General features: G+C 44.8%; 1 protein-coding gene across 1 annotated transcript; it reads right to left on the bottom strand.

Annotated features, from left to right (window-relative positions):
* Positions 1 to 330: 330 nt before the first annotated feature.
* On the bottom strand, positions 331 to 27,032 carry tonsl (tonsoku-like, DNA repair protein). The gene is made up of 28 exons (XM_064954151.1): positions 26,657 to 27,032; positions 26,251 to 26,346; positions 25,064 to 25,206; positions 24,574 to 24,757; positions 22,673 to 22,802; positions 22,088 to 22,259; positions 21,650 to 21,764; positions 21,314 to 21,462; positions 20,900 to 21,052; positions 20,535 to 20,660; positions 20,099 to 20,297; positions 19,862 to 19,908; positions 19,641 to 19,730; positions 19,482 to 19,554; positions 15,886 to 16,049; positions 15,636 to 15,759; positions 14,516 to 14,757; positions 13,852 to 14,326; positions 13,484 to 13,668; positions 12,919 to 13,013; positions 12,292 to 12,448; positions 9,498 to 9,576; positions 8,876 to 9,183; positions 6,654 to 6,825; positions 6,213 to 6,388; positions 1,164 to 1,237; positions 881 to 1,014; positions 331 to 791 (listed from the first exon to the last, which is right to left on the bottom strand). Exons 1-28 carry the CDS (start codon positions 26,679 to 26,681, stop codon positions 592 to 594), a joined length of 4,287 nt encoding a protein of 1,428 aa, XP_064810223.1. The 5' UTR covers positions 26,682 to 27,032; the 3' UTR covers positions 331 to 591.
* Between the last annotated feature and the right edge of the window lie 558 nt (positions 27,033 to 27,590).

The following is a 27,590-nucleotide window of genomic DNA, read 5'->3' as shown; positions in this document are numbered from 1 at the left end:
AGCTCCTCCTACCTCTGCTTGAAGCCCACCCAACACCATCCTCTGTGGAACTATTCAACAGTGAGAAGACCCGTCAGTGGGTTAACTAACAAGGTAGGAAACCACAGTGTGCAACTGTGTCTTCAGAAGCTCACAAGTAGGCGGGGAACAGCCCCGTTTGCAAGACTCATGATGCTCCACCCTGAGATTTGTGTCGGAGACAGCGGCTGAGGAAAGAGACTAGGAGACAGAAGCGAGGGATTTAATAATTTAACAGTTTGACCGTAAAATCAGCTAATTTTTGAGGTTGCATGGAAAAAAGCACCATGGAAATAAACAGCCCAAAAATAATGACAATCATGTTCACTTTATTTTTTTTGTTTTCCATTGAATACATACAAATACATAGACATATATAAACGCACCCACAAACACAGAAAATTATATCTACATTATGCATAAAAGATCATTCATTCTGAGATCCTTCTGCAGCCTGTGTCACCAAAATATGCCACAAATACGACAACCAAAGGGTGTAAATCATCTCAAGTGTATGTATTGGAATCCAAGTGACACTAGTCTTTAACGGTGTGAGAACTCAAGGAGGCGTCCTCACAGTGAGGGGGCAACAGTGAGCAGGCACTTGGCATCTCTGGAGAGGAAGTGGCCCACGGGAGTCCTCTGGCCCCAGGTCTGCTGCAGGACCTCGCGGTCCAGTTTGTTGAGCCTCTGGGAGCACAGCCGCAAGTCCTGGACCTGTTCTGACAGGCCGTCCAAACTACAGCTGTCCCAGGGGCCGGCTACCTGACAACCTGAGAAAGAGAGATGGAACAAATTAGAGGGACATAGAGAGAGACAGATACAATCTGAGAACCAATAGACTACTATAGGCCTAATGTACCTTGGAGGTTGAGATGGGTCAAAGGTCTCTGGGCGTCACGGAGGGCGGAGAGGAGGCTGTAGAGTCCTGCTGAGGTCACCGCCGGGTTCCCTGACAGGTCCACAGACACCACGGAGGGACAGACATGCAGACATCTGGACACACAGAACATACGGATCTCAATACTGGACAGTCACATAAACCAGAGGTACTGTACAGGGCGGACACTTGGAAAAGGCACAGGCAGCTCAACTAAAAGACAAGGGTGACATGAATAGAGAGAAAACACAAAATGCACACACACCTGGCGAGGGTGGCCACGCTGTTGTCCGTTAGTCCATTTCCCCCCAGGCTTAGATGGGTCAGGGAGCAGTCATCCTGTGGAACACACAAAGAACCAATCAGAACCATGTCCTACGTGACTCAGCAAGGGACCAATCAAATCCCTGATCGCATGGTGTGCCCTTGACCAGGCAATTATAACAATGTATTAGTAGTACGTCTTAGTACCAGACTTGGGTGTGTATTTGATCATTTATTTGAACATGTATTTTATGTGTGAGAATTTTCAAATAAATGTGTCCCGAATCAACTACTTCTATTGGTTAAATGGATGGGAGTGTATTTGAGTCAGTGAATTATTTTTTCAAATACATGCCAATACTTCAAGTGGATTCCCAAAAACGTGTTTTCTGGAAAATAATGCATGACGTGGAAGGTTAGCGGAGTTGCATTATTTTTCAGAGGACGCATAGAGCCCTGAGTTGATTATCCCTTTTATACATACCATGGCTATAATTTAACATATTTGCCACAAGAAATGTATTAATTTGCCAGTAGAAAATGTGACAACATCCACTGAAGTAGCTAGCAAGTTTACTGGCTAGATAGCTGCAGTAGTTGCCTTGTGACCAAACCATCATCCTGGGCTTGCTATTATGAAAATCGAATTAAACAAGGCCAATGTCTTCAATTCAACTTTTGCCTTCAAAAGCAGCTCAAAAATAGAACATGTAAGAATGAACTTCACAGCCATTGAATTTTTATTATTTATTAAGTAATAAAAGGCCTGAGGGGGTGTGGTATATGGACAATATACCACGGCAATGCTGTCAGAGGAAGGCCCAACGCTTGGACCCAATCATTAGCAGTGGTATATTGGCCATATATCACAAACCCCAGAGGTGCCTTATTTCCATTATAAACGGTTTACCAATGGAATTAGAGCAGTAAAAATAAATGTTTTGTCATACCCGTAGTATACGGTCTCATATTCCACAGCTATCAGACATGCGGGGCTCATTATAAACTGGGTGGTTCGAGCCCTGAATGCTGATTGGCTGACAGACGTGGTATACCACAGGTAAGACAAAACTGTCATTTACTTTTATAATAGCAATAACACACCTCAGGGGGAAGTGATATACAGTACATTCGGAAAGTATTCAGACCCCTTGCCTTTTTCCACATTTTGTTACGTTACAGCCATATTCTAAAATTGATTAAATTGTTTATTTCCCCTCATCAATCTACACCCAATACCCTATGACAAAGCAAATACAGGTTTTTAGAATTTTTGCACATTAATTAAAAATCAGGGATTACAGCCTCGAGTCTTCTTGGGTATGACACTACGAGCTTGCCAAACCTGTATTTGGGAAGTTCTCCCATTCTTCTCTGCAGATCCTCTCAAGCTCTGTCAGGTTGGAAGGGTAGCGTCTCTGCACAGCTATTTTCAGGTCTCTCCAGAAATGTTTGATCGGGTTCAAGTCTGGGTACTGGCTGGGCCACTCAAGGACATTCAGAGACTTGTCCCGAAGCCACTCCAGCGTGGTCTTGGCCGTATGCTTAGGGTCGTTGTCCTGTTGGAAGGTGAACCTTCACCACAGTCTGAGGTCCTGCGCACTCTGGAGCAGGTTTTCATCAAGGATCTCTATAATTTGCTCCGTTCATCTTTCCTTCTATCCTGACTAGTCTCCCAGTCCCTACCGCTGAAAAGAATCCACCAACACCACCATGCTTCACTGTAGGGATGGTGCCAGGTTTTCTCCAGACGTGATGCTTGGCATTCAGGCCAAAGAGTTCAATCTGGTTTCATCCAACCAGAGCATCTGGTTTCTCATGGTCTGAGAGTCCTTTAGGTGGCTTTGGGCTAACTCAAAGTTTGCTGGCGCGCGCCTTTTACTGAGGAGTGGCTTCTTCCATTTAAGAATGATGGAGGCCACTGTGTTCTTGGGGACCTTGAATGCTGTAGAAATGTTTTGGCACCCTTCCACAGATCTGTGCCTCGACATAAATCCAGTCTCTGAACTCTACGGACAATTCCTTCCTGGTTTTTGCTCTGACATACAGTCAACTGTGGGACTTTATATAGACAAGTGTGTGCATTTCCAAACCGTGTCCAATCAATTGAATTTACCACAGGTGGACTCCAATCAAGTTGTAGAAACATCTCAAGGATGATCAATTTAAACAGGATGCACCTGACCTCAATTTCAAGTCTCAAAGCAAAGGGTCTGAATAAATGTGTTCTTTTTAATAAATGTGCAAATGTCTAAAAATATGTTATTGCTTCGTCATTATGGGTTATTTCATGTAGATTGTTGAGGAATTTCCATTTAATCTATTTTAGAATAAGGCTGTAACAAAATGTGGGAAAAGTCAAGGGGTCTGAATACTTTCCAAATGCAATATATGGCCAATATGCCACGGCTAAGGTCTGTGTCCAGGCACTAACAGCCCTTAGCCGTGGTATATTGGCCATATACCACACCTCCTTGGGCCTTATTGCTTAAATATTCAACTATTTGTCTTTTCAAATAAACAATATCTGAATACTTACTTCAAAATGTACAGTATGTGAAAGTAATTGAGAAATGTAAAATAGTATTTGAACCCAGGTCTGCTTAGTACCAGGCAGTTTAGTACTATGTCACCCAATATATCAATGTTGAGTTCTCAGCTTGGCCTCCAGCTTTAAACATTAGTCGACATGAATCCTACTTACAGGGGAACCATCACCACATTTGTTCCTCTATTGAAGACAATCTTGCCATAACTCCCCTTTAAGTAAAATGCTATATACACTTTAAGATACAACCATTGTGTCTTCCTTAACATATCAGCACGTCTCTTGGCTTGAATAGCAAACGGCAACGTTGTGCAGCAGATAAGTGTGAATGACATGCTTCCTTTTCAACCTGTGAAATGTTATTTCCACACGCTTTCAGCTGCGCCTGCCTCAGACCTGTGGTACAGGTAACTGCCAAAATAAAGGAAACACCAACAAAGGGAGTTGGGCCACTACGAGCCGGCCAGAACAGCCTCAATGCACCGTGGCATAGATTCTACAAGAGCCTGGAAGTATATTAGAGGGATGCGACACCCTTCTTCCATGAGAAATACCATCATTAAGTGTTTCATGTTTGAAACGAAAAAAAAAAATGTCAGGCTCCACTCCAGAATCTTCCATAAGTGTTCTATAGAACTCGCCAGCTTGTCGTCCTAAAAAAAGCAAAAGTTAGTTTGCATTTTCTACCTAAAGGGGAAATTCCTAAAGGGGAAGTGAATGGGGAAAATAAATGGGGTATAAGGGAGATATGCCAAAAATAAGGTCTGAGGTCAACACAGGCTAAGGATATCTTATACGCTTTGTTCTAGGAGAGCCTTTATGTGCTCAAAATAAGTAAGTTGCTAACGAGTCACTAACCGTCAGAGAAATGGAACTACAACATTAGTCGCAACATTTTCACATCACTACAGCGACCACGCAAACTAGTCTATGCTACATTACGCCAAAAAGCTAGTTGGTTTAGTTAGCTTTCTGCTTACCAGCTCAAACAAAAATACAAGGATGGTATATTGTTTTGCTCCAGGCTGCAAACCAAAGCTCTTCAGCAGGAAGGTGCTCATTTTATCGTTTCTCAAACGATGTTGTCCCGAGGAGACTTTGGGTCCGTCTAATAAGAAATCTAAGTCTGTTAGCTAGACGTCAAAGGCATGCGACTAGAAGGGTTTTATTTTTTTTACATGTTAGCACAGATGTTAGCTTTTTACAAAATCCACAAAAAGTGATGTTAGCTGATGAGATCTCATAGAAGAAAATGTATAAGATCTCATAATCCTGTATAGGGTTGCACATTATGGGGAACATTCAGAGGTGGAAAGTTTCTGTGGGAATTAACAGGAATACATGGGAATTAATGGGAATATATGCAAATTAATATTAATACCATTTAAATGTAGATGTTTTTTTGCATTGGATATATTTACCATATCATATGGAGACAGAAACCTTTTATTTTATCATAAGTAGACATAATTGCAAACGATTAAATCCTTCCAATAGAAATAAAAATGTTGTTACAAATTTAACTTTAATTAAATGAGTTCACTCTTCACATGAGATGATTTCACTGAACAACAAAAGAAAGGGACTATTGAATGATCCATCGCATCTCCCAAAAACATTTTCAACATACATCTGTAAAACGATAAGTCTAGAAACTAAAGCTTTGGTTACCTTCCTCCCAGGTTTCCATGTATTCTCCCTGGACCTCCTCAATGTCCACCTCTTGAACAGACTCTGAGGCCTCATCTTCACTGTCACTTTCCAACCTTGTTGCGGATGGCTCGTTGTCAGGCTCAAAAAGCCTCAAATTTGCCCGAATGGCCACCAATTTTTCAACCCTTGTATTGGTCCAAACAAGGACCATTTGCACTTTGAGGTGGCTGCTGGTGGTGGGATTTGTAAGATGATCGAGGCAACAGGGGAAAGAGCCTCAGATCCACAAAGTCCCTTCCACCAGGTGGCTGATGAGATATTTTGGCAATACTGCCATATTGCATCTCCATCCCAAAGCCCTTGCTTGGAAGTGTGCTTCGCCAGACTGCCAAGAACCTTGCCCTCATCCAGGCCAAGATGGGACACGGTAGTGCTGGGCATTTTTATACTAATTAACTCAGGTACCACACCTGTGTGGAATCACCTGCATTATATATACACTTTAAATCCATCATTTACTCAAGTGTTTCCACTATTTTGGCAGTAACCTGTATGGGTTTACTGGTTACAGAGAAACAAGAGTTACCAGAAACTAACCAATTGTTTGGCCAATATCCAATAATAGCATTTTTATCATTTACCGATTTATGTCTTTTAATTGCACAGCAGTTTCTTTTCGTGTACATTCACAAACAAATTTACACCCACTTAAGGCTACTTAGAGAATATGATAGTTTGTGCAGTTCTTTCGCCAAACAATGCTTAATTAATGTCAAGTATTCTAATGATGCGGTTTTTGAATTTGTGTGTGTGTGTGTGCGCATATGTGTGTTTGCATGTGCTGTGTACCTGGGACAGGACTGACGTCAGGTGTTCTAAAGCAGGTTGGTCAGTGGGTCCACAGCGGATGGCAGACAGATGGAGGTGTGTGAGACAGTGGAGAGGCAGAGTCTTCAGGACCAGCTCAAAGCCTGTAGAGCCCAGAGCATTATGGGATAGATTCACAGACTTCAGGTGCCCTGTACCTGTAGGATGATGAGATGATACTGATTCTTCTGGAACATTTCAAACTACCTCAAACAGATAGCAATGTGTCCATTTGGAGTTGTCTCCTTCACCATTTATATACATTATATTTAATAATAATAATAATAAAATACAATGTATCCAAAGCGACTTACAGTCATGCATGAATACATTTTATCTATGGGTGGTCCCGGGACTCTGGAGGGGCTAATGCTAATATTTAGAATATCAGTGTGAAAAGGGTATATTAATGAGCCTGTTTACCTGCCAGGGCTCTGGCCAGTAGGAGACGGTGTTGCTGTAGGCAGCGGGCTGTGAGGTTGCAGGCCTGCAGGGAGAGGCTGGCCAGTAGGGGGCATGCTGACAGCAGGCAGGACAGGGCCTGGGACAGACCATCACCCAGCGGGTTCACACTCAGGTCCAATTCCTCCAGACACTAGAGAGAGAGAGATGGGAGGGAAGAGACGACCATTTTGTTTAGCTCGCCATCAACACATCCATCCATATGTAGCAAGGCGGACTTGATGTAGCCGCACTACGCCATCCTTTACATAGTCGTCCTGTTCTTATAGTTTAGATATGAATAATCTACACATTGCTGAACCTATAGGTGAGCAACAATAGTGAACACATGCATACTACATTATTGATTCAAACGTTTGGTCAGTCATATACTATTCTTAAATAACATGACCTCTGTGCAGAATAGAACAATATAAAATGACACAGACTGGTGTACTGTAAACCATCACTGAAGATGGGGCCCAGGATTCTGTACCCTTACACATCCATATAAAAGGGCACAGGACAGCGAGAGTCTTACAGGTGAGTATTATACGTCAGTCCCATAGGGGTGCATATGTTTCTGAAACAACATTCTGGGATGCTAAAACATTCAAGGATAACAAAAAAGGCCGTCTAACATTCATAGCTTCACTTGCTTTCCAGCTGAGAGTATTTCACTAGAAAATAAGAAACTATTCTTACAAATTACACTAAGTAAATACAAAATCAATCCTATTTATATTGAACAAAAATATAAACGCAACAACAAAGTGTTGGTCCCATGTTTCATGAGCTAAAATAAAAGATCCCAGACATTCTCCATATTCACAAAAAGCTTTTCTCTATTTAGTGCACAAATGTGTTCACATCCCTGTTAGTGAGCATTTCTCAATTTCCAAGATAATCCATCCACTAGACAGGTGGCATATAAAGAAGCAGATTAAACAGCACGATCATTACACAGGTGCACCTTGTGCTGGGGAAAATAAAAGGCCACTAAAATGTGCTGTTTTGTCAACACAATGTTGAGGGAGCGTGCAATTTGCATGTTGACTGCAAGAATGTCCACCAGAGCTATTGCCAGAGAATTTAATGTTAATTTCTCTACCATAAGCTGCATCAAACTTTGTTTTAGAGAATTTGGCAGTCCATTCATCCGGCCTCACAAACGCAGACCACGTGTGGACACGCTAGGCCAGGACCTTCACATCCGGCTTCTTACCAAACCAGGATCGTCTGAGATCAGCCAACCTAGACAGCTGATGAAACTGTGGGTTTGCACAACCGAAGAATGTCTGCACAAACTGTCAGCAACCGCCTCAGGGAAGCTCATCTGCGGGGTCATTGTCCCCACCAGGACATGACTGCAGTTCCGTGTCGTGACCGACTTCAGTGGGCAAATGCTCACCTTCAATGGTCACTGGCACGAGGAAGAAGTGTGCTCTTCACGGATGAATCCCGATTTCAACTGTATCGAGCAGATGGCAGACAGTGTGTATGATGTCGTGTGGGCGAGCGGTTTGCTGATGTCAACGTTGTGAACAGAGTGCCCCATGGTGGCGGTGGGGTTATGGTATGGGCAGGCATAAGCTCCGGACAACGAACACAATTGCATTTTATCGATGGCAATTTGAATGCACAGAAATACCGTGACGACATCCTGAGGCTCATTGTCGTGCCATTCATCCGCCACCATCACCTCGTTTCAGCATGATAATGCACGGCCCCACGTCACAAGGATCTGTACACAATTCCTGGAAGCTGAAAAAGTCCCAGTTCTTCTATGGCCAGCGTACACACCAGACATGTCACCCATTGAGCATGTTTGGGATGCTCTAGATCGACGTGTACGACAGCGTTTTCCAGTTCCCGCCAATATCCAGCAACTTCGCACAGCCATTGAAAAGGAGTGGGACAACATTCCTCAGGTCACAATCAACAGCCTCTATACGTGTCACACTGCATGAGACAAATGGTCACACCAGATACGGACTGGTTTTCTGATCCACACCCCTACCTTTTTTAAGGTGTCTGTGACTAACAGAAGCATATCTGTATTCCCAGTCATGTGAAATCCATAGATTAGGGCCTAATGAATGTATTTAAATTGACTGATTTCCTTATATGAACTGTAACTCACTTTATAATCTTTAAAAAAAAATGTTGCATGTTGCGTTTATATTTTTGTTCAGTGGAGTTACCGGGAAAGCAGGTTGAGTCTGCCCTTCCAAGGCGTTCGCCGCCTTCTTAAGCCCCTCCCCCGTGATGTGATTGGAGGACACATCCAGATGGCGAAGCCGGGGCATGGTGACGGCAGCGGCGACCAACTCAGGGAAGAGGTCATCGTGGAGACGGTTGCCAGACAGCTGTAGCTGGGTGAGGCTGGCCTGCAGTTTGAGGGCACGGAGGAGAGGGGAGAGGGAGGAGGGGGGCAGGCTGAGGCCACACACTGACACAGAGGGACTGCCGTCCTGCACCTCACACAGTAGAGCCACACGCTTGTTCTCCTCTAGAGACAACACACACACACACACAGAAACACACGGCATGGATTAACAATGCACTTCAGGTATTCAAATAGCAGTAATTTAAGGATACACGCTCAAAACTATGAATTCTGTTTTTCACCGATGAACTGGATGTCGATTAAGGGAGCCCCACGCCCCTCTCTGATTCAGAGGCGTTGGGTTAAATGCGGAAGACACATTTAGGTTGAATGCATTAAAATTGCGCAACGGACTAGGTTCCCCCTTTCCTTCCGTTATTTGCATATTTCCGCGGCAGGAAATTAACCAGAGAGGTATCAGTTGTTCACATACTCACCCACTGCCAGGCTGCGACAGGCCTTCTTGTAGCGCTCAGGAAGAGGGGGGAGGTCCCACGAACACACCTCAGCCAGGACCTGCAGTGGACATAATAATCAGCCTTTCCCTTATTTAGATATGTTCACCACACAAACAACTGCAAAGATTACACATTCCTTCACACCATTTAAAACGGAGGCAGCACTGTTCCAGATGATCAACGCAAGTAACAGAATTTGCCATCGCAGTCCTACTCATGCCTATTTCAGGGTAGGAGTTTCTTCTACCGGACAGATCTAGGATCAGATTACCATATCCTCACTCTTAATGTTAACCATTAGACTGAGGGATTAAATAAGATCTGATCCTGTGTCAGTGGTTAGAAAGGTCCAATGCAGCAGTTATTATCTCAATATCAAAATCATTGCTGGGTAACAATTAGGTACCTCCGTGTGATTGTTTACAATAAAAATGGTCAAAGGGTACAAAAATAGATTCTTAGCAACACAAATGTTGCGAGGAATGTCGGAGTGGGCAGGGGAAAATTAACTGTTATTGGCAGAGAAGCATCAGTGACTCTGTCTATAAAAAAAAGTGGTCAGATGAACATATGCTAAACTACAGGACTGTTCTGCTAGTACAGACTGGAATATGTTCCGGGATTCTTCCGATGGCATTGAGGAGTACACCACATCAGTCACTGGCTTCATCAATAAGTGCATCGAGGACATCGTCCCCACAGTGACTGTACGTACAGTACATACCCCAAGCAGAAGCCATGGATTACAGGCAACATTCGCACTGAGCTAAAGGGTAGAGCTGCCGCTTTCAAGGAGCGGGACTCTAACCCGGAAGCCTATAAGAAATACCACTATGCCCTCCGACGAACCATCAAATAGGCAAAGTGTCAATACAGGACTAAGATTGAGTCCTACTACACCGGCTCCGACGCTAGTCGGATGTGGCAGGGCTTGCAAACGATTACAGACTACAAAGGGAAGCACAGCCGAGAGCTGCCCAGTGATACGAACCTACCAGACAAGCTAAATTACTTCTATGCTCGCTTCGATTCAAATAACACTCAAATATGCATGAGAGCATCAGCTGTTCCCGGACGACTGTGTGATCACGCTCTCTGCAGCTGATATGAGTAAGAGCTTTAAACAGGTCAACATTCACAAGGCTGCAGACCCAGAGAGATTACCAGGACGTGTACTCCGAGCATGCACTGACAAACTGGCAAGTGTCTTCACTGACATTTTCAACCTCTCCCTGACTGAGTCCGTAATACCAACATGTTTCAAGCAGACCACCAAGAACACTAAGGTAACCTGCCTAAATGACTACCGACCTGTTGTACTCACTTCTGTAGCCATGAAATGCTTTGAAAGGCTGGTCATGGCTCACATCAACACCATTATCCCAGAAACCCTAGACCCACTCCAATGTGCATACCGCACCAACAGATACACAGATGATGCAATCTCTATTGCACTCCACACTGCCCTTTCCCACATGGACAAAAGGAACACCTATGTGAGAATGCTGTTCATTGACTACAGCTCAGCATTCAACACCACAGTGCCCTCAAAGCTCATCACTAAGCTAAGGACCCTGGGACTAAACACCTCCCTCTGCAACTGTATTCTGGACATCCTGACTGGCCGCCCCCAGGTGTTAAGGGTAGGTAACAACACATCTGCCACGCTGATCCTCAACACGGGGGCCCCTCAGGGGTGAGGGCGCAGTCCCCTCCTGTACTCCTTATTCACTCATGACTGCGTGGCCAGGCACAACTCCAACACCATCATTAAGTTTGCCGATGACGACAGTGGTAGGCCTGATCACCGACAACGATGAGACAGCCTATAGGGATGAGGTCAGCAATCTGGTCGTGTGGTGCCAGGACAACAACCTCTCCCTCAACGCGATCAAGATAAAGGAGATGATTGAAGACTACGGGATAAGAAGGACCGAGCACGCCCCCATTCTCATCGAAGGGCTGTAGTGAAGCAGGTTGAGAGCTTCAAGTTCCTTGGCATCCACATAACCAACAAACAAACATGTCCAAGCACACCAAGACAGTCATGAAGAGGGCACGACAAAATCTTTTCCTCCTCTGGAGACTGAAAAGAATTGGCAATGGTCCTCAGATCCTCAAAAGGTTCTACAGCTGCACCACCGAGAGCATCCTGATGAGTTGAATCACTGCCTGGTGGCTGACTTCTCTGCCTCCGACCGCAAAGCACCACAGAGGATAGTCCGTACAGCCCAGTACATCACCGGGGCCAAGCATCCTGCCATCCAGGACCTCTATACCAGGCTGTGTCAGAGGAAGGCCCTAAAAATTGTCAATGACTCCAGCCACCTTAGACTGTTCTCTCTGCTACCGCACGGCAAGCAGTACCGGAGCGCCAAGTCTCAGTCCAAGAGGCTTCTAAACAGCTTCTACCCCCAAGCCATAAGACTCCTGAACAGCTAATCAAATGGCTACCCAGACTATTTGCATTGCCTTGCATTTTCTTAAAACTGCATTGTCGGTTAAAAGGCTTGAAAGTAAGCATTTCACTGTAAGGTCTACTACACCTGTTGTATTCAGCGCAGGTGACTCATATAATTTGATTTGAGAAGTTTGGAACTCTTTCCTATTGGTCTATTAATTAATTTACTCCATCCTATCAAAACAGGATGAAATTTCAGGCGGCCTTTTCAAACAGCTCTTACACTAAAAGTGCATTATCATTCCCACACAATTATTCCAACCTCCAGTGTTTTATGTGTATTTCCACACTATCGTAAGTGTTTGGCCTCACCTCTTCATTGGTGTGGAGAACAGCCAGTAGCAGGTCTTGGGGAGAAAGCAGAGCGCCCTCTTTCTGCAGCGAAAGGCGTGGCAGGAGGCCACAGGCCTGGTAGTAGCGCTGGGCCGCCTGTTCACATAGCCACGACACCGTGCATGAGTCTGCCTCACTGGAATACACAGTGACACACAGACACACACACACACTGTTATGAGCACGCACAAACACCCCCCCCCCCAGTTACAAAATATTTTCTTCTTCTTGAACTGCACTGTTGGTTAAGGGCTTGTAAGTAAGCATTTCACTGTAAAGTCTACACTTGTATTCGGCGAATGTGACAAATAAAGTTTTAGTATGGAAGCTGAATCTCAAGCAAGGCCAAAAGGGTCCCCCAAGTGCGGTTGGTAGCCTAGCGGTTAAGATTGTTGGGTAAGTAACGAAAGGTCACAGATTCGAACCACTGAGCCGACTAGGTGAAAAATCTGCCAGTGCCCTTGAGCAAGGCACTTAACCCTAATTGCTCCTGTAAGTCGCTCTGGATAAGAGCGTCTGCTAAATGACAAACATTTCAATTTAAATGTACCCCTTTAGACATTCACTCTCTTTCACACATACATGCAGGAAGACAAATACACCAACCTATGTGGTACTGGTATCAGAAACACGTTAGCTTGAACCCTGACCCGCATTCTGATCGGTGCAAGCATTGGCGCAGCGACTGTTTGGTTTGGGACCTGAGGTTGAGAGGCAGAAAAATACAATTTTAGAAACGATAAAAATAGAACTACTAGAACAAAATCCCCATTCAAGTCAATGATCCGTGATGGGTGAAGCAGTCTAGTAAAATATATTTCTACGTTACAAACCATGAACTACCCATGAACTGAGTCTGCGACATATCTTGGCAAGTCCGTTCACCTCTTTAGGACCTTCATCTCTCTACTGCCATCCCCGACAGTCCAAAACAGAATCTTGATGAACGATGTTCCGGTAACAGCCTAATATGTCCTGCTACAGTAATGATGTGACTTGACTGTCTCTCGCGCTGTGCTTGATGGAGCTTGCTTGTTAAAATTGAACCAATAGAAAAAGGTCCAAAAGGGGCAAACCCACCTACCTGGCAGACTAAATCAAACGCTCAAGCTATTTGAAAGATTTGAAATAGTACTTGAACCCAGGTCAGATTTCACTTGATCTCTCTGACCTGCTGAGTGCTGTAGCGGGTCTGAGGCGGCGTGGAAGCTTGAGGGTCGTCATCGTCAGTTACGGTGGGACTCTGTGGCCTGCTGACCTCTCGGCGGCCCAGCATTACCATGCCTGAGAGCTGAGTCATCTTCACCTGCCGCGGCATGCCGCGCAGAGGGAGACCCCTACTGGAGGAGGTCGACACTGCAGGACGAGAGAGAGAGAGAAAAAAAAACAGGTTGTGACTCCACTGGCTAATACTGTCCCTTATAGTTCATAGATACTAACATGGATATGCTTGTGCTCCTCTGTTAGCTTCCATATGATTTCTACATTGAAGCACAGATATGGGCCTGCGTGTGTGTAATCAGTGCAGCTGCTACACACCTCTGCTAGCCATTTCAGTTGTGGTTGAATGACAGTTCTGACTCCTGGCCCCTGATGACATCATATTCAAGTCCCGCCTTCCATTCTGCTCCTCCCCCACTCTCCTCTTCTTCTTTGGGTGAACATTGCCCATGTCATTCTCCAGCCAATCATCTATCAGATATTCCTCCTCAGGAACAAGCGCTGGCCTGCTATTGGACGACACCGCCGGTGTGCTGCTGCACTGTGGCAGGCTCTGGGAGAGAAGGCGGGTCTTGGCACTGCCTAGGCCACGAATGACACTGTGGTACTCCTCCCTGCCAAAGACAGAGGGTACCGCAGACTCTCTCGCTTCAGGAACAGAAGAGCTTGTTTCCCGGCTGGGGGGAACTTCCTGTGGAGCTGGGGCTGCTCGGAAACGTCGGCGTGGTCGGACAGGGCGCAGAGGGCTAACCGCGCCATCCAAGTCACTGTGGTCGGAGGAGCTGCTGTCATCCTGAGAAAGACAGAGATTGTTTGTCAATAGGAACAGTGTCTCACTGGCAAATCTGCTTCACAACAACTAACTTTATGAACGCTGCTCTTGACTGACATTCTATGACAGTCGTAAAGTACTGGGTCATTGAGAATTGGTTTCAAACCTATGACAGACATCTAATTTCCTATGCTGTAAATCAACTAGTACCCCAAAGAGGATGGAGGCCTCTGTCCCTCTGTGTCGTTGTTGGGGCCCCGCTGTGCCGTTGGAGTGCCTCGGTTTGGGGATAGGTGGTACTGCGCTCTCCTTGGGGCTCCTGGTTCTGGGCTGGCTGTTGGTGGACGAATGGTGCCCTCCGGTGGGGATCAGAGGCTCTGAGTTCTCAGCATCAAACAGCTGACTGTCCTGCAGAGCAACAAATGGCTTGGGGGGCGCAGGAGCGGTGGGGACTGTGGTACAGAGAGTGTAGAAAAGTTAAGTGCACAGTGGAATAGTTGACATCCTTACAGCAACAGGAATGTATGTTGTGGGAGACGCCATATGTTCTGGACATTAATTAAGCAGATTTTAGGCCTCACAAACAGTGTGTGTGTGTGTGTGTGTGTGTGTGTGTGTGTGTAAGATGATGAATTCACATGTACAGAGTATATTTACACACAACAAACTATCTGTGACACATTGAATATACAAAGTGTACAAACGTCTTATCCACAAACTCTGATATGATAAGAACAAATGTTTGAAGCAGAGCATCAGTATCAAATAAACATGTTACCCATAATAAAAACGAAAAAGCTATGATAGGAAACAGTGGGTGAGAACAAATCATCTGGAGATAGATTTGCCTGGAAGCTAGCAGATTTAGCCTTACGCAGCAGAGCATCAGGGTAGACTTCTCTGTGGCAAACAGTTCCTCTGGCAATCGTTGAAACCTACTTGGTAACGAGGGCACTCAGCATGTCTGTACTGAGGGAGGCTCTGTACCGGGTTTTGTTTTTGGAAATTCATATGTACGGAGTATATTTACACACAACACAACTAACCGTGACACATAGAATATACAACAGGGTCGGGGTCAATTTCATTTTAATTCTAGTCAATTCAGGAAGTACACTGAAATTCCAATTCTCTTTAACGCTTTTCACTGAGGAACATTTTGAATTTGGTTTACTCTCTGAATTGACTGGAATTTCAATGGAATTGACCCCAACCCCTAACATAAAGGCCTCATAACCACACAGTTTCATTATATAAACCACTCTACACTGTTCTAGCCTTCTTATATTGCATAGGCCTACACCCACCAGAGGAAGTATGTAGGCCTCACCTAACCCTGCTAGGGCCCTCCTCAGCAGTTCCTCTGTGCTGGACAGCTCATGTCTGGCCTCCTGGTCCAGCTCTCTTCTGTACATCCTCTGCCACAGACGCAGGCTGTCCAGGGGTGTCTCACCCTGAGGGGGACACAGACATACATGAGCCACTTGCACAAACACTCACAGGTGCATGCCCCCCCCACCCCAAACAAACATGTGCACAGTCCTCCAAAACACACACACACACACACACCTTGTCCTGACCTTGGTATTGCGGACAGTGACCGAGGCCCCTCTCTCCACTAGTAATCTGGCCGTTTGGAAGTGTCCACAGTTGAGAGCGTCGTGCAGGGGGGTGACGCCCTCACACAGTGACCCCCCTGGGTCGTTAATGTCAGCCCCCCTTTCTAGCAACAGAGCCACCACGTCTGAGAGAGAACAGAGGGAGAGAGAAGCAGATGAGGGTTAAAATGCTGATTAAGTCCAGACCTGCCCACCCTGTCCAGCTTTTTAGAGTGCCGCGCGTGGCAAATTGGGGTTTCAACTCACGCACCGAATTTGGGTTCTCTTCCCCCCGCAACGCATGTGCGTGCTCTGTTTGCGAGTCTGATCGCAATTATAGAATTGTACCAAATTAAGTTTATAAAAGGCTGGAGTACTTTCTTGACAGCATTCCATTTACACATATGGTAATAGTCACTAACAAGATGCAATTAGAAAGAACACACAAAGGGCCTTTATTCTTGGGAGTAAAAAAAAAAATGTATTAAACAAATAATAACAAAGTTATTTGTTTAGGTACAAAATGTACAAACGTCTTATCCACGATATTAAAAAAATACATTAAAAAACTGATATGATAAGACCAAATGTTTGAAGCAGAGCATCAGTATCAAATAAACATGTTACCCATAATAAAAACGAAAAAGCTATGATAGGAAACAGTGGGTGAGAACAAATCATCTGGAGATAGATTTGCCTGGAAGCTAGCAGATTTAGCTTTACGCAGCAGAGCATCAGGGTAGACTTCTCTGTAGCAAACAGTTCCTCTGGCAATCGTTGAAACCTACTTGGTAACGAGGGCACTCAGCATGTCTGTACTGAGGGAGGCTCTGTACCGGGTATTGTTCTTGGAAACGAGACTGAGTATTCATTCGCAGTCTGAATTGCTGTGGAATATGACCAATATTCCCAGCATCACAGCCGAAAGGTGGGAGTAGACCAGGCTGCCCCCCCCCCCCTTCTCATTGTGCCGATTTCTCTCCAGGCCTGATCCGTGCGCATGTTGACCAGACTCCGCTCAAAGGTTGTTGCCTGATAGAGTCTAAACTCATCTTCCACCAGATCAACAGAGGCTCCCATCGGGAATAACACAGGGAAAGCGTGCCATGAAAAAGTTGAGGGATGAGAACTTGGTTGTCTGCTTGTTGGCAACGTCAACAACCACTGCATGCTGGAGGAGCACATCTCCAAATGGACATTTCATGTAGTCTACTGCAGAAGAAAATATATTTCTGACATCTGCATAGGTCTTCAGATCCAGCTTGCTTTGGCCCCCCAAGTTTAGTCTCTATAGTAGAGGAACGCTTGTCACCTCTCAAAACAGGACCAATCACTAGGGCCAGCTCACAGGTCTTGGCTTTTTAGACACGGTTCCTAATCAACACTAAAAGCAAAATCATTTTGAAAACATAAAAACAAATGATCACATCGACACAAACTGGCTACACAAAGCTTAAGTAGGCTACCGCAAAGGGAATCTGGCCGCTGTTCAGTAGGCTACCGCAAAGGGAATCTGGCCGCTGTTCAGTAGGCTACTGCGAAGGGAATCTGGCCGCTGTTCAGTAGGCTACCGCAAAGGGAAAATCTGGCCGCTGTTCAGTAGGCTACCGCAAAGGGAATCTGGCAGCTGTTCAGTAGGCTACCGCAAAGGGAATCTGGCAGCTGTTCAGTAGGCTACCGCAAAGGGAATCTGGCAGCTGTTCAGTAGGCTACCGCAAAGGGAATCTGGCAGCTGTTCAGTAGGCTACCGCAAAGGGAATCTGAAGGCTGTTCAGTAGGCTACCGCAAAGGGAATCTGAAGGCTGTTCAGTAGGCTACCACAAAGGGAATCTGGCCGCTGTTCAGTAGGCTACTGCGAAGGGAATCTGGCCGCTGTTCAGTAGGCTACCGCAAAGGGAAAATCTGGCCGCTGTTCAGTAGGCTACCGCAAAGGGAATCTGGCAGCTGTTCAGTAGGCTACCGCAAAGGGAATCTGGCAGCTGTTCAGTAGGCTACCGCAAAGGGAATCTGGCAGCTGTTCAGTAGGCTACCGCAAAGGGAATCTGGCAGCTGTTCAGTAGGCTACCGCAAAGGGAATCTGAAGGCTGTTCAGTAGGCTACCGCAAAGGGAATCTGAAGGCTGTTCAGTAGGCTACCGCAAAGGGAATCTGAAGGCTGTTCAGTAGGCTACCACAAAGGGAATCTGGCCGCTGTTCAGTAGGCTACCGCAAAAGGAAAATCTGGCCGCTGTTCAGTAGGCTACTGCGAAGGGAATCTGGCCGCTGTTCAGTAGGCTACCGCAAAGGGAAAATCTGGCCGCTGTTCAGTAGGCTACCGCAAAGGGAATCTGGCCGCTGTTCAGTAGGCTACCGCAAAGGGAATCTGGCAGCTGTTCAGTAGGCTACCGCAAAGGGAATCTGGCAGCTGTTCAGTAGGCTACCGCAAAGGGAATCTGGCAGCTGTTCAGTAGGCTACCGCAAAAGGGAATCTGGCAGCTGTTCAGTAGGCTACCACAAAGGGAATCTGAAGGCTGTTCAGTAGGCTACCACAAAGGGAATCTGAAGGCTGTTCAGTAGGCTACCACAAAGGGAATCTGAAGGCTGTTCAGTAGGCTACCACAAAGGGAATCTGACCGCTGTTCAGTAGGCTACCACAAAGGGAATCTGACCGCTGTTCAGTAGGCTACCACAAAGGGAATCTGAAGGCTGTTCAGTAGGCTACCACAAAGGGAATCTGAAGGCTGTTCAGTAGGCTACCACAAAGGGAATTTGAGCGCTGTTCGCTAGAAGAGTCTGCTGTTTCAGCCTATTGGATTTCTTTGCAACACATAGATCATTTCAGATCTTTGAAATGGATTAAAATCTCAAATCTAGTGCAAAGGCACATTAGAAGCATTGCCTCCATCTATAGTTAATACTCGTTCATTCTTCATTGCGCCGTCTTCTAAACTCCCGACTCCATTTAATGCCAAGATGTTTATATTTATTTTGATTATACTTTTGTAATGCTTTTTGTGACGTGGATCATAATTACAGTTGCAGTCTATCAGGTTGTGTGATCCTCGTAATGTTACGTGGAAAATACAACTACTGGGAATGCGGAATTAAACGTATATCACACTCGCACAAACGTGACCAGTTATTTTTTGTATTTGCATTTCATTTCTTTCACTAGCAAATGCGAGTGAACTGCTGGCACTTTAGAGCCCACTGAATGTCCATCTTATGTTCGCTAACGTTAGCTTGAAACAATCCGTGTTCACCTTCCCACAACACACGGAGTGGAAAAGGGATTTGGCCGTGTGTTTACGTACAGCTGACAGTCGGCAAACTCAGCATCACAACAAACAGGGGGCAGCTACGTCGAATAATGATGTATTCATCTCCATGTCCGTTGACACAAACTCCTTGCATGTCTGTGTGTTGCAGCTAGAGAATCGGGATGTTAGATTTACTCAGCTGATTTTTTTTAAATTAAAATGTCAAAAATAAAATGTCAAAAAACGTGCTAAATTTATATAAAAAAACTAAAAACTAAAAAAACATTTATTTATTTTTTAAATCAGGCCCTATTCATTTCTGCATGCTTTTAACTGTTACCTGTGTGTCCGTGGTTGCTGGCCTCGTGGAGAGGAGTCCAGCCACAGTAGTCCCTGGGGTTGACAGGATGACCCTGAGACACAGACATACTGGCTGAATACTACCACAGACAGTACCATGGCCACAAAGTAGTAGGAGTATAAACCCAGTTCCACTCACCTGCTCCACCAGGTACTGGACCTGCTTCAGGTTCCCATCTATACAGGCTCTGTGGAGAGACGTCTCCCCTTTCTCATTCCTCTTGTTCCACTGAAATCCAGGAAGACAGACATGCTTCTTTCAGTAATTTGAATGCAGACTGCTTTTACACAAGTTATTTTTTTTACATATATCCCAGACAAATCAAAAACAAAGCCATTGTTGACAAATCTGGCACTTACCCGAGCCGGCTTTCTCCTGCCGCTACAGACCAGCTTGTCATCGTCCTCTACGGAGAGACAAGAGAAAGACACTCAGACAATTAGCCAGACTAAAATAATCTGCCAAAGCAGTGTCAATTTTCATTGCTTTATTCAGCAACATCCTGTATGCTAAACTAAATGACTGGATGGCTCAAACTGAGGTAAAAGATGCCCGCAGAGGACAAACAACGCGGTGGAGACCGTAGTCTCACTCACCAGAGTCTGACAACTGGATATCGCTGTCCTCCATGGGTTCACTGTTCTCCATCTCCTCTTCGTCCTCCTCTCCCTCGCTCCCCCCCTCAGGACTCCAGCCCTCGGTGGCACACAGCTCTTCTAGCCTGGCCTGCATGTCATCAGTCTGCGACGAGCCCCCGCGGCTCTGGGCAGCCAGCCACGTCTTCAGCACTCGCCTCTGGTGAAGAGAGCGACAGAAGGAAGGAGAAAGAGACGAAGAAAGATAGAAATAAATTAAATGAAGACGGAAAAGAAAAAAGTGTAAATAGCTTGAGCTTTCTGCTGTCCGCAGAATAAAATATTTGATCCATACAGGCCGAGTGCTTTTCATTTAACCAAGAGAAAAAGAAGAAAAAACGATGAGCATATTTCTACGGTGAGCCCAGTCAGAGTGGGCCACTGCAACCTACAGTACCTGTAGTTTGGGTTGGCCAGCCCTCTGTGCACAGCGCAGGGCAGTGTCGTAGCTACAGTCCACATCCTCCACGGTCCTCCCATTCTCCTCCTGGGCTGCTGCGATGTTCAGCCACGTGTTACACTCCTGACACACACACACACACACACACACACACACACACACACACACACACACACAGACACAACACACACACACACACACACACACACACACACACACACAGATTAAAAGAAGCACAGCCAATGCTAAGATAGTATGCACCAAAGGAAACTTTTCTATATGACAAGCCCAGACTAAGAAATCCAGCACCCATTCTGTCTAGCCCCAGGCCTGAGTCCCAGGCACACCCAGGCAGGTCGTACCTCTTTGGGGTTGCCCTGTCTGAGGGCCAGCTCCTGTCTGTAATGTTCCACAGCCTTGTCATGCTGCCTGATGTCTGTGTAGGTGGCCGCCAGGGACACGTGAATGACAGCCAGCTCCCGAGCAGGCTTCCCCAACGCCTCTGCACTGGATAGCTACCGAACCGTGGCGACAGACAAGTGTCACGTCATTGGATAGGTCAAGGTTACACAATAAATACATGGATTGTTCATGCAGCTCACGACACACAAGACTGACAGGTATAGATGGGGCGGGAAGTGGGGATAGGGAACGTTGGGATGGACGTGTACTCATCCAGGCAAGTGATTTCAATAGTTAAACTTTAATAAACAGGAAGTGAAAATGGACACCGGAAGTGGTGGCTGTGTGGGGCTAAGTGAGTGTGAGGTTTTCACCTGCGTACGGTAGGCGTCCAGGGCTTTGCGGTAGCATCCCACTTTACAATAGAGGTCCCCCAGCTGCTCCGCCAGTCCCACAGCCTCCTGGGAACGCCCGTCATCACCCAGCTCCCCTGCTGCTTCCTCCAGCTGACTGCCCCGAATCGCTACGGCAACCACACAAACAGAGAGAGTTCAAAGTTGCTGCAAGAGTAAGAAAAAACATTGAATCTATGAAAATGACATTTTCCCCCAGACACAGAAAGCCCAGTCCAGGTTGACACGTGTGGCCCAGCTCCACTCTCTCCATCTCTGTGGTTTTAAGAGAAACAAACAAGCCTCTCTCTCTCTCACCTTGTTTGAAGGCCTTCTTCACAGCCTCCCTGTCCACATCCTGCTGGGAGCCCAGAGAGAAGGCCTTCTTCAGGGAACGCCTGGCTGCCACAAAGTCCCCCAGGGACAGCTGCACCTACACACACACACAACGTACATAGAGACACATGTAACAGAGGTGATTGAGTGACCACCCTCTCGTGATCACTTGAGAAACCCTGCTCAAGATCTGAAGAGTTGCATTGCAAGTCGATACCCAGGCCTTTAATGGGCAGGTGGAGACCCAGGTTCGAACCCTGTCGCATGCTCGAATGCACAGCCAAATGCGCACACACACACTAGCTTATACTGTTAATGGGAAGTCAGTTATAACATAAAACTGTAATGCTTTATAACGGACTGAATTAGTGTGTTAATTTAAAATGAAAAATCAAACACCATGAGAATTTCCACTCCTACCTTGCCGATGGAGTGGAAGCACTCGCTCTCGCTGAACTTGTCTTTGATCTTGCGGGCACACTCCTTGGCCTGCTCGAGACTGCGCAGGGCATTGGAGTGGTGCCCGTTGCGGAAGAAGATGTTGCCCAGGTTTAAGTTGGCACGGTACAAATCCTCTAGGAGATGGTTCTTCCTATACAGACAAGGCAGAGGGACACCAACTCACTTAATGGTAAGATATTAGGAAAGGTATTATCTACTGTACAAGGATGCCATGGCTTGAACCTTACTCTAGGTCCTAGTTCAAAGTGTATTAGACCTGGGTGTATATTTACAGAGTGTGGCATTATATTGCGCTGTACTTCATGTTCGGTCTGCGATTAAATGTGTGGCATTGCAGGTGTATCTGTAGTCTAGCCGATGCCATTGAAGAGCAAGCGTTGGTGTCATGGTGTGCTAACTGTGTTACCATTGGCAGACCAGGGCCCGCATCCACAAAGCGGTAGGAATGCTGATCTAGGATCAGAATCCCACCTGTTCATATAATCTTATAAATGATGATGTGAAAGGCTGTGGATACGGGCCCAGTTTGAGGTGAGCTCTTACTCTGCAATGTAGACGCTGAGGCGGATGTATTCACTGCATTGCTTGGGCTCCCCCAGGTGGTCACACACCAGCCCAAGGTTGAGGTACAGGCGAGCCCTCATCTCACTCAGCTCTAGAGCAGCCACAGATCCTGAGGGGGAGAGGAGATGAAGCGTTGTACAGGAGGAAGAGAAAGACGGAAAACCCTTTGGCTTACCTCATGAATAGGCCCAGGGGTTTATCCTGATCAGATCAAGTGTTCAGGAAAAACTCTGGGCCCCAAATATGCCCAAAAATGTGACTTTTCTGTCCAGACATTTATTTCCCTCACTTGGATTCATATATAAAAGCCATGCCACAAACACACAGTACCAGTCAAGTTTGGACAAGCCCACTCATTCAAGGGTTTTTCTTTCTTTTTTTTTTCTTTTCTTTTTTTACTATTTTCTACATTGTAGAATAATAGTGAAAACATCAAAACTATGAAATAACACATATGGAATCATATAGCAACCAATAAAGTGTTAAACAAATCCAAATATATTTTAGATTTGAGATTCTTCAAATTAGCCACCCTTTGCCTTGATGACAGCTTTGCACACTCTTGGCATTCTCTCAACCATATTAATGAGGTAATGACCTGGAATGCATTTCAATTAACAGGTGTGCCTTGTTAAAAGTTAATTTATGGAATGTATTTCCTTCTTAATGTGTTTGAGCCAATCAGTTGTGTTGTGACAAGATAGGGGTGGTATACACAAGATAGCCCTATTTGGTAAAAGACCAAGTCCATATTATGGCAAGAACAGCTCAAATAAGCAAAGAGAAACTATAGTCCATCATTACTTTACGACCATCAAGCATTATGAAACTGACTGATGAGGACCGCCAAAGGAAAGGAAGACCCAGAGTTACCTCTGCTGCAGAGGATATGTTCATTAGAGTTACCAGCCTGATTGCAGCCCAAATAAATGCTTCACCGAGTTCAAATAACAGACACATCTCAACATCAACTGTTCAGAGGAGACTGCGTGAATCAAGCCTTCATGGTCGAATTGATGCAAAGAAACCACTACTAAAAGGACACCAATAATAAGAAGAGACTTTCTTGGGCCAAGAAACACAAGCAATGGACATTAGACCGGTGGAAATCTGTCCTTTGGTCTGATGTGTCCAAATTTGAGATTTATGGTTCCAACCACTGTGTCTTTGTGAGACGCAGAGTAGGCGAATGGATGATCTCCACATGTGTGGTTCCCACTGTGAAGCATGGAGGTGGTGGTGTAATGGTGCTTTGCTGGTGACAGTGTGTGATTTATTTAGAATTCAAGGCACACTTAACCAGCATGGCTACCACAGCAGTCTGCAGCAATACTCCATCCCATCTGGTTTGCGCCTAGTGGGACTATCATTTGTTTTTCAAAAAAGGACAATGACCCAAAATACACCTCCAGGCTGTGTGATGGCTATTTGACCAAGAAGGAAAGTGATGGGAGTCATGCATCAGATGACCTGGCCTCCAATCACCCGACCTCAACCCATTTGAGATGATTTGGGATGAATTGGACCGCAGAGTGAAGGAAAACCAGCCACCAAATGCTCAGCATATGTGGGAACTCCTTCAAGACTGTTGGAAAAGTATGGTTGAGAGAATGCCAAAAGCATGCAAAGCTGTCATCAAAGCAAAGAGTGGCTACTTAAAAGAATCTCAAATATATTTTGATTTGTTTAGCACTTGGTGACTACATGATTCCATGTGTTATCTTATCATTTTGATGTCTTCAATATTATTCTACAAATAATAGAATAATAAATAAAACACTTTTTACAAGTGAGGACCGGCAAAATGTCCCCTATTCTCTGAATTTTTGTTGGTTTGCTGTTCTTGTGGTACTCACAAGTATAGCAAAACGTGTACACACCTTCCAGTTCTTTGTCCACAATAGTCATGCTCTTCCTAAAGGCATCTTCCGCCTGCTTCAAGCTGTCCCTCGATTGGTCAGACTCGTAGCGGAAGAGGAAGGTTCTTCCAATGGTGGCCAGTGCCCTTTGTTCCTCTGCATGATCATTGACGGAGCGAGCCAGATCAAGATGACATCGCTGGTGCTGAATCCAAACACACACTCTTAATTAATATACTCTGCTTGTGTACGATTGGCAACAAGTGAAATGGTGGGGATACTCTTGTAATAAACTGTTGGTTAGTACAGAATCTGATTGTATTAAACATTACGCCTGTTCTTGTTGTGCCTTTCAGGCTGCATAGTTAGTCACAAAAAAGTATCCAAAATGTGTAGCACAAGCCCAATCTGAAGTTCCAGTCCTGCAGACAGTTGGCATCCCAAGTAATGTGCCCATCTGAAACAAAAGCAGGTAGATGATCAGAGAGTAAAGCTTGAGCTGTTCACTGACCTTCAAAGCCGCCTCAAAGTTCCCCATCTCCGCATAACACTCCCCAATCTTACGATTGGCCACTGCACGTCCAATGACGTCATGCATTGCCGTGGAAATTTGCAATTCCTGCCGATGTTCCTCAATGGCAGCTCCGTAATCGCCTGATAGGAAACAGAAATGTGCAGAATCGTAGAGATGAATCAAGAAAAAATATGATGATTAAATGATTCCTCATGAAACCCTGACAAAAGAAAAAAAGAACATGACTTGGGGGATTTTCATGAAATGTAATGCATAGAATAGTCCTTTGGGGGAAGGATTGTTGACATATGCTTTTAGATACAAATGTCAAATATGATTTTATAAATAATTACTCAAAATTGCTAAATGTATGATTACCCGGGCCTTCTTTAAGACTCAATGTTTCATCTGTAGATGTTACAAAACAAAAATTGGGGTCATATGAAGCTTAAGGCTTGCTCTGTAATAGGAGTAGTATTTTGATTTGAATCAAATAAACATTCATTTTTCAACATTGAACATTTTTAACATGAATATTGAAATCCCAAATCTTAGATTTGGCAAATGTTTCAATATATTGCTGAACATAATACTCTATTGCATATCAAAGTTGCAGAGTGGGATCACCAACAGAGGGTGGCCATTTTCACTCCATTTTCACATTCACTCTGTTGGTAATGCTGACAAATTGGATCATAACTCTAAAAGTAGCAGAGACCCCAATCTGAAACTTTGATATTCCCTTAGAGTATATTATATTCAATAATATATACACACATTAAAATCTAAAATGTTCTATTTTCAATATTCATGTTTATATTTGTCAATATTAATATAAAAAGGTTATTGAAGTCAAAATACTATTATATTACAGAGCAAGCGGTACATCTTCATATGAAACCGATATTTGCTTTGTACCACCTAAAGATTAAACCCTATGGAGTCTTAAAGTAGGCCTGGGAAAAGGACAAAATGTCATAAATATGCCAACTTTCCTAAAAGCATAACTGAGAAATAATTTTAATACAAACATATGTCAACAATCCTTCCTACAAAAGGACTATTCTATGGATTTGTGAAAACACCAAAACTCATGGTCTTTTTATGTCCGAGTTTCATAAAGAACAGATATGACTAAATTGACACTTTCTCTATGCAATACAGTACAAAGATGACCACATTACCATTTCGTGACAGCACCTCTCCCAGTTGATTGCACAGACTGGCCTCTTCGCTCAGATTATTATTGCTCTGAGCTTTACTCTTCGCTTTCTGTAGTTCTGTGGGTAAAAATATGAAAATACATTGTGTGTAAAACACACACACACACACGACAATTGCCTGAATGCCTTGGTATGAGGGTGTTTGGTCAACAATAGTCTCGCGTTGCCATACCTTCAACATCACGTCAACAACAACCAGGCAATCATGATGATATATATATATATATATATATATATATATATATATATATATATATATATATATATAAAACGTTCTGGCAAGTTTAGCTAACAGCCAATGCAGCTTTTGGCAACTAGCTAGCTAGTACTCATCATTACATGATCGGAGTAAAGGTGAGCAACTTACGTTTTACCTCCCGTGCAGTGTTCATCTTGTCCCGTTTGAAAGCGTACGTTAGGCAGAACTGACCAAATAAAACGAAGATCTGCAAGCTAGCTAGCTATCATTGACAGAGTAAGGTACTAACGTTACACGGCTGGCTTGCTTGCTAAATTAGCTGGCTAACTAGGAGTGATTGTGAAGACACTAACATCAGCTACCGTTTTTGTTGTTCTGTCTGCTGTTAGACTTTACTGACTACCTCATTATACGACTTTCTACACTCACATGTTTCTTGATCATGATCCATAGTTCCTATATAATCCGATTATTAACGTTTATCCGTTTTTGTAGCTAAAATCATTTGTTGTCGTCTCAATACCTTTCCATAAAGTCCCGCCAATGTTTATTCTTCTTCGAGATTGGGTTGGCAGATCACATCCAACGTTTAAGGTGCATACACTGCCACCTACTGTAATGGAGTGTGAGGCCAGTCACGGCCTACCGACATTAAATTCTCTTCATTATTCCTATTCCTCTAAGAAAGTGAAACAGAGCCCTAGACACCACTTCCCTCCCCGCACTACACCACCCAAACCCGTCCAGCCTCTCTAACTCTTTCACCCAATCTCACCCTATCTACGTCCTACAGTTCACAAAATATCAACACACTTGCACCATTTCGTCCACTAAACACTAATAATCGTAGACTTGTTTCATGTCTCCCTATCATCCATAACGTGGCATTCAAACCTGTGAGCACAAACCGTAGTCTACTCCACACAACTTCCTCTCTCCTACATCCCATACTCCCCACCTCTTCCTTTACTGACTGGTGCAGAGGATAAAATTGCCTCCCCTTACTTCTAAGCATCCTACTCCCTTTGCCAAAGATCGAGCCCATTTGCCCGGATCAAGAACTTGACTTCCCTGCAGCCCAGCGGGACCTTAATATCTACTC

Source organism: Oncorhynchus masou, chromosome 32 (assembly GCF_036934945.1).
Source record: "Oncorhynchus masou masou isolate Uvic2021 chromosome 32, UVic_Omas_1.1, whole genome shotgun sequence".
Lineage (NCBI taxonomy): Eukaryota > Metazoa > Chordata > Actinopteri > Salmoniformes > Salmonidae > Oncorhynchus > Oncorhynchus masou.
Note: the sequence above shows the minus strand (reverse complement) of the source record. Positions and strands in the feature narration are given on the sequence as shown.

Bases quoted from the DNA above. Each gene is read 5' to 3' on its own strand.
- tonsl (XM_064954151.1), bottom strand. From the start codon at position 26,681: ATGAACACTGCACGGGAGGTAAAAC. The intron at 20,661-20,899 runs GTACGACCTGCC...TGTGTGTGTCAG, and splicing joins GACAGGGCAACCCCAAAGAG to GAGTGTAACACGTGGCTGAA. The intron at 19,555-19,640 runs GTGAGTGGAACT...TCTGTGTCTCAG, and splicing joins TCCAGTACCTGGTGGAGCAG to GGTCATCCTGTCAACCCCAG.